This window comes from Pavona decussata, unplaced genomic scaffold (genome assembly GCF_977016875.1).
Source record: "Pavona decussata unplaced genomic scaffold, jaPavDecu1.1 SCAFFOLD_223, whole genome shotgun sequence".
Classification (NCBI taxonomy): Eukaryota; Metazoa; Cnidaria; class Anthozoa; order Scleractinia; family Agariciidae; genus Pavona; species Pavona decussata.
Genome location: NW_028145628.1, coordinates 3,597,501 through 3,607,135, shown reverse-complemented (window position 1 = coordinate 3,607,135; position 9,635 = coordinate 3,597,501). Strand labels below are relative to the sequence as shown.

General features: G+C 37.0%; 1 protein-coding gene across 1 annotated transcript; it reads left to right on the top strand.

Moving 5' to 3' along the window:
- The first annotated feature begins 900 nt into the window (after positions 1 to 900).
- Positions 901 to 6,653, top strand: LOC146459231 (oncoprotein-induced transcript 3 protein-like). The gene is made up of 2 exons (XM_085089744.1): positions 901 to 934; positions 6,241 to 6,653. Exons 1-2 carry the CDS (start codon positions 901 to 903, stop codon positions 6,651 to 6,653), a joined length of 447 nt encoding a protein of 148 aa, XP_084945870.1.
- The last annotated feature ends 2,982 nt before the right edge of the window (positions 6,654 to 9,635 follow it).

Sequence of the window (9,635 nt, the reverse complement as noted above, 5' to 3'; positions counted from 1 at the left end):
CCACCGTCGGCGTACAAACTCCAAAGCGATCGATAGATTAGGAACTGCGACCCACAGGGATAAAATAAACTTTCTTTAAAGGGGCACTGTCATGGCGATTTTGCTATATTTTGGTTAAAACTGCTCAAATATTTGACAAAGAACCCTTTTCTTCCTAACATGAAATTGCTATTAGGGCGCCGGGAAGAAAGTATTAGGGGAATTAGCCAGGGAAGAACAAGCTATAAGCAATTTTACGCGACCTCTCCACAATACACAGGAAAAGCTTGAAAAAAATGGCCAATTTTTTTTCCATTTTCATCCTAGCCATCCACAGCCAAACATAATTGATACTAGTTTCTGTGCATTAGTGGGGTTATTGTTAACAAAACTGAACCATTATTTTGACGATTCCATCGTTTCAAATATGTTTTTTTTCCTGGCTATTCAAAATAGGTGACACTGCCCCTTTAATTACAGACTTTGTTTACATGCTAACGCATCCTTCGTATTCTCGATGACTTCACTGTAGAACAGTTTACGCCGTAAATCCGAGACATCCGTAGCGATGTGAGCGTTCCAATACGTTCCAAAGCGTACCAAAGAGTACTGCAGCGTACTAAAGCGTACGGAAGCGTACTGAAGCGTACTAAAGCGTACTAAAACGTACGGAAGCGTACTGAAGCGTACTGAAGCGTACTGAAGCGGTAACGAAAACTAGGAAACAAAACCTACAATTACAAACATGCATTAGCGATGAAATGCAAGCAAAAGGAACAACATGCTAATGCTGAAAATCTCTAACTTACATGACTCTTGCCAATCTCAAAGCTAGAGTCCTCAGGCTCTTTGGCCAGCGGTTGGTCGCCAGGAGAGCCTCTGGGGAAATCGGAAAAAAAAAATTGGATTGGCTGCCTCGTAATGGCTTGCATTGTTTTACCGCAGAAATGCTGCGGTAATGACATTTCAGTTCCCCAGAGTCTCTCATGCCGACCAACCGCTCGCTAGAGAAGTGAGGACTGTGGGTACTGGAGACTGTCGAGTTGTGGAACCCCTTGGTTGAAGAAGTATTGGCCCTGTGACAATTGAGTTCCTGCCAATTGTCTGTTGATTTGCATTGGCAGCGAATCTTATAAAAAAAATAAATAAAGAAAACATAAATAAATAGACTTGAATGTACATTCCAGTGCCAGATCCAGGATGCTTTGAAAAGAGAAGGATGGTCAGTCGGTGTGAAATATTGTAACCGTTTATTTCCATTTTTACTTAACTTTGGCCGCCCCTAAAGAAGGTTAATTTTGTCTAATCGGAAATATTGAGCAATAAAATTAACCTTCTTAGCTATCCAATCAACCTTGCATTTGGTTTTACGTTGTATTCAATATTGCAGGTCCTGATCTACACAAAGACCCGACTTCAATTTGTTTATGTTGCATTATTCTCAAATAAGATTTTACTGTTGGTCAAGTATCATGCTATAGGCCGACAGAAATGTTTGAAAAAGTAGGCTTTAAACAGTAAGGCAATGTTATTTTTTAATCTCCTAATCGTGAGAGTAGCAACCCCCCTTAAATCCCCCCCCCCCCTCGCCCCCCGCTGGAGTGGCCTTAGCATTTATGGGTTGAAGGCTGGCTTTGCTCCCAATACATCTGAGTTTTACAATATTTTTCAAGCGCGTTCAAAATAGTTTATCTAATTTAGGAATGGAAAAAACGCCTTTTGTTAACAGCACGCGCTAATGTTTTTAAAACATGTTTGCAGAAACAGAAAACAAATAACTGGCTAAACAGATCTTACTGTGAGATAATTAACTTTTGCATGAATATTTATAATTTACCTATGTAAGTTTTCCTTCTGTGTAAGCTTTGTCCTTCGACTATGCAAAGGAATTGGCATAATTATCTACTTTCATAAAATGCTGAGTCGATATCATCGGGAATTTAATATATTTTCCACTTTTGACACAAAAACGGATGAAATAAAACGGTAGAATCGTGGTCTGAAGTTGATCAATAAAATGATTCGTTCATATTTACTAACTTAACATTTAAGCTAGTCTTAAAGGGGAAGTGTCATGGGGTTTTTGATATCTTTTGTTTAAAATGATGAAATAAGACCTTAAATCAACTGTCAAATAAATTCTAGAATGATGAGAGGAAAAAAATTAACTCAATTCAGTTGAAGGGAACAACTTGTGATCTGTTCTAGCGCATTTTGGAAACAAAAATGTAAGAACTTGAAAAAACATTAGCCTAACATTTTTCAAGTTTCAATCCAAACCGGCCTACCCCGTCTCTGGCTAGAGGCACTAATCAACAGTTTTATTACTGGGGTGTTAATTTATAACAAACTCGAAAATTATTTCGTTGTTTCTGCTGACAGACAAACATTTTTGGGTTTTGAAATGACAGAAAATTAGCGTGATACTTCCCCTTTAAGAAATAGGGTTAATCTGAAATTTACACTGCCTGTTTTCTTCCAATGTACTTATAAAAGTAAATCCTGTAATACGCAAAGTGAAAAAAGTAGGGGCACTTTACAGTCTTCCCAAACCGTTTGACTTGCTGTCGGTGTTTTGTTTACAACAGACAACTGATTGAAATCAAGAAAATAGATGTCCCTGAGTTTATGCTAATTTTATCAATGCTCTTTATCAGTCAAATCACAAAAGTCTCCCCCCCCCCCCCCCCCCCTGTAGTCCTTCTCCTTTCGTAAACACAAATACGTCTGTCAAACATGAAAGCCAAATGAAGGTGACAAATAATTCTCCCTAATATGAAGTACCAATTGCAGAGCTGGGCGTGCATTTCTATACACGAGTGAAAAAAAAAGTAAAATGTAAATATAAATAGTTTATTTTTTGTTTCTTATCCTACGCAACTGGATATTGTCTGACCCTGTTACTAGAACTCTCCGTTAGTTAAGCGATAAATACCACCAGCTACGCAGTTTAATTCAATTTGCCTTGATTACCTCTTGAAGAGGAAATGCTAAGCGCAGGGCTCATCACAAAGTCACGTGTCATTATAATAAGCCACAGCAATAAGCATACTGGTCTTTATTCACTGGCTCGACTGCATTTACTTGATATTTCCCTAAATTTTCCCATCTAGTACCGTACGAAAACCTATGAAAACAGTAGAGAACATGCATGTTGTTCATCGCAATTTTTTAACTTAGCGTTTGTTTTCTTCATACCATTTTCCTTGGTTGTAAACTATTTTATGATCACACACGCATAATATAAAAAACAATTAGGCATTTCACAAACGAGCTGATGTTCCATAAATATCAGTTTAAAAATATTTGTAGGAGAGGTTCAGAGCCGACTAATAAAATGTTTGAAAATTTAACGTGGTTCTGAACCTCTTCCTCCTTTTTTTGAATTTGCAAAGCGTTGCGTTTTGACATGCTGATCGCAATTCGATAGTAAAAAATAGGGGTCATCGCGCTTGTTTTGAGCTTAATTTGGGGCTGTTTTTAACGGGAGATATTTTTGTTATGGTAACCTATTAATGTTTAGGCGTTATAAACCCCTGTGGTTACTAAATAAAATTAAACACTTTCTGAAAGATCTTGAAAGTTGCAAACATCTGTCAGTTGTTTCCATATTACATCTGAAGCTTTTACCGCGGTAGTGAGTCGTTTAATTATTATGTATTACTGTAAAAAGTCCAGTGCATAAAATGAGGTAACTGCACACCGCTTAAGTAACTAGCAGTTATGAGATAAGTAGCTATAAATAAATACCAATGTTTGCAAAATATAAGAAGTTACATAAAAAATTTAGAATTCTTTGATTAGTTTACTAAACTTAATTTCAACATATAGAAAATGGTTTCGGCAACCCTCTACATTTGGTGTTAAATTGGCTTTAAATACAGAACTTAAAAATTTGAAATAAGCATAAGTTATATAAATGGAAAAAGAAATTTAAAAAATTAGAGGTTTTAGCATGTATTGTTTGATTCCCAGGTACCTCTCAGCAATTAATTATTCAAAACAATTCGACTACTGAACACGTAAGCCTACAAAGTTGAATGACTTGGTTTATAAAATATTAAAAGCTAAACTTTTCGTCTCAAGACCAGATTATAAAATGCACTAAAACCAATATGAACTATTTACAGGTAATCCTTTTAAAAAACTACTTTCTTTTCCTTTTTATGGTCACAAGTATTTAATCAATTTGTTAATTTTTACCCACAGTTTTCTTTTTTGTGCTGTCTCCACATTTGGAGCGTTGAAGGTAATTGTGTGTTTATCAAAGCCTTGATTGTGTTTCCCTCGAATTGAAAATGATTTTGAGGAATATTTTGCCTTTTGATTTTTTCACAGATTTTAGCTAATGTAGTTAATAACTTAGGTTGGAAACGAGCGTTTATGTGGTATACGCACGTAAACATGGTTAAGATTCATTGGAAGCCTTTGAATCAGTACTCAATACTTTGCCGTTTCGTTGTCATTGCTATAGGCCGTGTACACTGTCGCACGTTTCGACCAACTTTTCTCGTAACGCTTTAATCTCTTAGAAGAAAGTTTACAATAAATATTGCATACTATATTATAGCATACCTAATACTTAGAACAAAATGGTTGCAAGAAGCATTTCAAACCCCTTTACGTTTCGTCATCAACTTATGAAAAATACACGGTGCAGGCCGTTCTAACTTCAAATTAAAGAAATTAAAGGTTCCATTGAAAACTCATACGGCGTCGTCAAACCAAATTTATTGACATTTCTTGCAATGAGCAAAACTTTAGCGGGGCAGACTTGAGCAAGGTTTCACAAAGAAGAGCTGGAGTTTTAGTCCCGCAATTGTTTTGCAAGGATTTTACCCGTTTCAGTTGCAAAAAACGTTGTCAATGCAACACCAACAACAAACTTCTACAAACATTACTTGCGATGGGCAAAGCCGTTACAAGACCATTATTGCGATGGTTTTCGTTAGGAAATGGAACTCGATTCCACATTATTTTCTTCAACGTTTTATGTAACCGCAACATGTCTTACAGCCATTTTTTCTGGTTGATATATTTGTTTTACTGGGCAAATGTTTCGTACAATTTTCCTCGCAACCTTTCAAAGGAGTCGCGAGATATTTTCAAAACATCCCGCTCCTAACAAAAGCAGAATGAACGGAATAGGGTTTATTCGGAATACGAAGAATAAATTGCCTTCTTTTAGGAAGGTCTCGATTAATGGGAACATATATAGTTAATAAAAGGCAATGGTTATGAAGCCTGACAAACTTCTTTGAATTCTTATATGTTTTTGTTAACATTTTTGGCCTTGACCGTGCACAAACCACATTACATGTACGTACATTTAAAAAGTGTTGGAGCAACTGACCAATAGAAACATTCCTGTTAAGATATTCAACTGTAGCGTAAACATTAAAACAAAGGATTGTGCAAGGTCTCGGCCCTTCCAACAGGAATTGTAGCACCATTGTTTTCATGGCAAAGTTTCACAACCAGCCCTTCAATTAACTATGATGGGAATAAGCGGAATTCCTTCAGGAACTGATATTGTCTAGTTTGATATCCCTTTGCGCATGTCAAAGGCAGCTAACCATATTCAGGCCGATTCCTGTTTAATTTAATTTATTTTATTTTTGTTTTTCTATCCTCATAAAAATTTTGAGGGTTTTCACATTCTTAGGACCTCTCGGGCCAGGTCTTGATATTTTCCCAATTTTTCATCTCGTTTCACTTTTACTCTCGAATCTTCAGGGATTGCCACATCTTTAATTTCACAGCTCTTATCATTGTTATTGATAACTACCAAATCTGGCTATCTTGCTTCAATTTCGTGATCGGTCCGGATGCTAAAATCCTACAACAGCTTATAGTCTTCAGTTTCACCCTCTGTGGTATGTTGATACAACTTCTCTTGGTCTATCGAACCCTAGATGTCCTGCCAAATCCAAGTGGATATGATTGCTATTATTATTATTATTATTATTATTATTATTATTATTATTATTATTATTATTATTATTGAAAACCTCAAGACCCCCAAGAAGTCTTTTTTAACTATAGCTTTACCAAAACTTGTATTTAAATTTGTTTTTAATTTTTCAATGAGAAAAGTTTAATAAAATTTTCAATATTTATTATTATTATTATTATTATTATTATTATTATTATTATTATTATTATTAATTTTATGGCTAGGTATTTACCTCGAAGGGAAGTTCTTGTGTGCGTAACCTGTGGCCAAGGGCGACTAAACCTTTTGCCTTGTTATATTTTTAGGAGACCCCTGTAAAAGTAATGACATCAAAGAGCTGAGGGCAGCCAATCGCAGCATTCATTACACAAGTGACACAAATAGATGTGACCTTACAGACCCTGAATTTAATGGCGAGTGGTCCCGTTGGTACAAAGTAACTGGAGATGCAGGCAACGCCCTTAGAGCTGTCAACACCCCTCCCAGTGATAGGTGCGGAGCCAACATCCGAGTTTACCTCAAGGGAAATCATCCACAGCCAAGTGACGGCGAAGTTACCAGAAAAGTCTGCGCAGCAAAGAATAACAATCCATGTCAGAGGGAAATAAATATCAAAGTTAAAAACTGCGGTTCATTCTACTTGTACCAACTTGCCAGAGTGAGGAACGATTGCTCTCCTTTAACATGGCGTTACTGTACTAATGGTGTGGGTGAGTAATTATCAAGGGGAACAATCTAAGCTGGGTCGATATCACCAAAAACGAAGTTTGCTTTTAAAAAAAATATCGATACTTATAAGAAATTTCGGTCGTTTTGACACCAATTCATTCTGGTCAAGTGATCACTTGGAATATGAAGTTACGAATTATTTTTGATATCCACGGTGTATTCTAAGGAATTATTCTTTCTATTGAGCGTAATTGTTGTTAAGTCTATTAATGTCATGATTGTTCTAATACAAAAACCAAAATTTTCTGCATATGTACTGTTGAATGTCAATCGAATTAAATATCTCAACTAAAAACTGTAGACACTCATAGATCGGGTAAGTTTGAAATAAACCTAATTATTCTTCAAATTAATTAATTAATTAACCTAGACGAGAAGGCTAAAAGATGGAAACTGATACGAGCGCGAAAGTCTCTATTTATTTTTTATTTATTTATTTATTTATTTATTTATTTATTCTTTTAGAAATTTAGATAAATCTCGTATGCTACGCGACGAATAAGTGCCTCGAACCCAATCACCTCATAAATCGTGGAAGTAAAAAAAAAAGAAAACCGTCCTCTCCAAGAATTTAAGAAAGAAATAATTGAAATCAATGATTTCGCTTGTTCCGGTGCCACCATCACGTTATTATTCGTTATTATCGAAGATGACATGATTGTTTTCATTAGGAGTTGAGCATGGATTTACAGAGATCAGCATGCGGAGAATTTAAACTAATGGGTTAATTTATCTTATCTTTGGTAGGAAACAATCCATGCAGTAATGGTAGCTGTCCTGCTGATAAAAGTTGTGTCCTGACGAATAATGGCTATTCGAAAACTTGTGTTTACGGTAAGGAGAATTTCGTCTTGGATGCTTGTTTGCATTTGCGATTTTCGAGGTTGTTGCAAAACCTAAGACCCTTGAAAACTAAGACCTAGGACCAATAACTAAAACAGAACACCTTATTTCATCGTACTACAGATGTAACCACGGTTTTAATTTTCGTTTTTCGCAAACTAAGAATCTCTAATCTTTCAGTCTTTTGGCGCAACTGGCCACTGACTTTAATCTTTATTTTTGTGAAGACTAAGACGGTTAAAAGTTTTCATCTCTCTGGGTTCAAAATACTTCCACCCAGTACACGCTCGAGAATGCTTTCATTTGATCCTTGGTTTTATCAAAGAGGTGATGAGGTAATTTGGCCACCATAAAGAGATTCGAGTGCTGACGTTTCGACCGTTAACCCTAGATCAGAGCGAGCCAAGGAATTGTGGATTATATGTGGTGTAAATAGTGAGCGAGAAGTGGAGCCACGCTATAGAGTGTGTGCACGACGGCCATGTTGGAGGACCGAAACAATACAATGATTTTCCACTGGGAAATATATTCTATTTTTATGCAAATATCTTCTATTATTAAAAACTGGTTCATTGTATAATGCAATTCCAGGGATTTGATTGGCTAAGCGGCCATGGTATATGAGCCATCATACCATTGCCGAGAAATAGCGACTATTAAAATGGTCTTCTGGTTGGTCTTGCTAAGAGAGACCAGCAAGTTCTAACAATATTTCTTGATTGTTTTTAATAAAACAATTATTCCACTCGCGCTTGTTGGATATGAGATGATTATAGCCATCTCAGCGCTATGCGCCTCGTTGGCTATCTATCATCTCATATCCAACCCGCGCTCGTGGAATAATTGTTAATTGTTTTAGTCCTCCAACATGGCCGCCGTGCACACGTCACTCTATTAGTAGCAGTGTGGTAAGGTGGAAAACAAGAAGAAATTATTCGAATATAAAAAATTTGTTGCCTCCTTGAGGATTAAGAGTGCCGATTTGGAAGGTGAATTTTTTTTCCAAGCTTTTGCTTCTTTCTCTGTTACCATGAAGTAAACAAATGTGTTTGTTAGAAAGGTTTGTTCATAAAACCAAACATTAGTTTGCACTCCTCGCGCCCGGCGGACACAGCATCACAGTTTGTTAAGAGGCTAACCCCCTTGGCTGTCTGACTGACTGACTGAGTGTCTGTCTGATTGGCTGATTGACTGACTGACTGACTGACTGACTGACTGACTGGCTTGTTGACTGGCTGACTGACTGGCTGATTGGCTGATTGACTGACTGACTCACTGACTGACTGACTGATTCCTGGGTTTAAGTTTTGTGTATGAATAGAGTTCAGATAAGTTGTTGCCACAGCAAATAAGCAGCCCCTTCCCCACTCCTCTCTCAAGAATGACTAGCAAAGTCCGAAATAGTACTTTTGAAAGAGTTCCTATCTTTTGTTGTGTTGCTACTCGTCTGCTTTCGCCCCAGGGGAAAACGCCTTATCCCCCCCCCCCCCCCCCACTAGTCCCCTCTTTTCAATAATCTTTCCATGCACCAAGCTAAGCGTTATATACTATGGACTCTGCTTCGAGATGCAGATGTTTTTTTTTGTGGTCCAGGTCTCCAAATGCTGTGGCACTGTCCACTTGGTCATCAACTGAACCGCGCATGCCCTGGGACAAAGATGATTGCTTGCTTACTTGATTGATTTGTTGTGGTTTATTGACTACTTGATGGGTTAATAGGCAAACAGTAAGAATATTTAGTGAGGACATTTTCATGTGTTCAATCTAATTTCTTAGCTTTGTTCCTTCAATTTGCTGGACGTTTAACCGTTGAAGGTAATAGGGTCAAATCCTTTATAGACATATTTAATGATGATGATGATGATGATGATGATGATGATGAATAACACGATGATTGTGATCAGAGACCTTGTGGTTATGATGATGTGGATGATCATGATGGAGTTCGCTAAATACGTTGATTTTGTAACATATTTATAAGAGCCTTCTTTGATTTCTGATAATGTTTTGACAACATTATTTTCTGTCCGCGGCAGATAACCCATGCTCCTCTAAACCTTGTCGGAATGGTGGTACCTGTAATGTTCAGGGGGGTGGTGGTTATGGATGCACCTGTCCTTCAGGATAC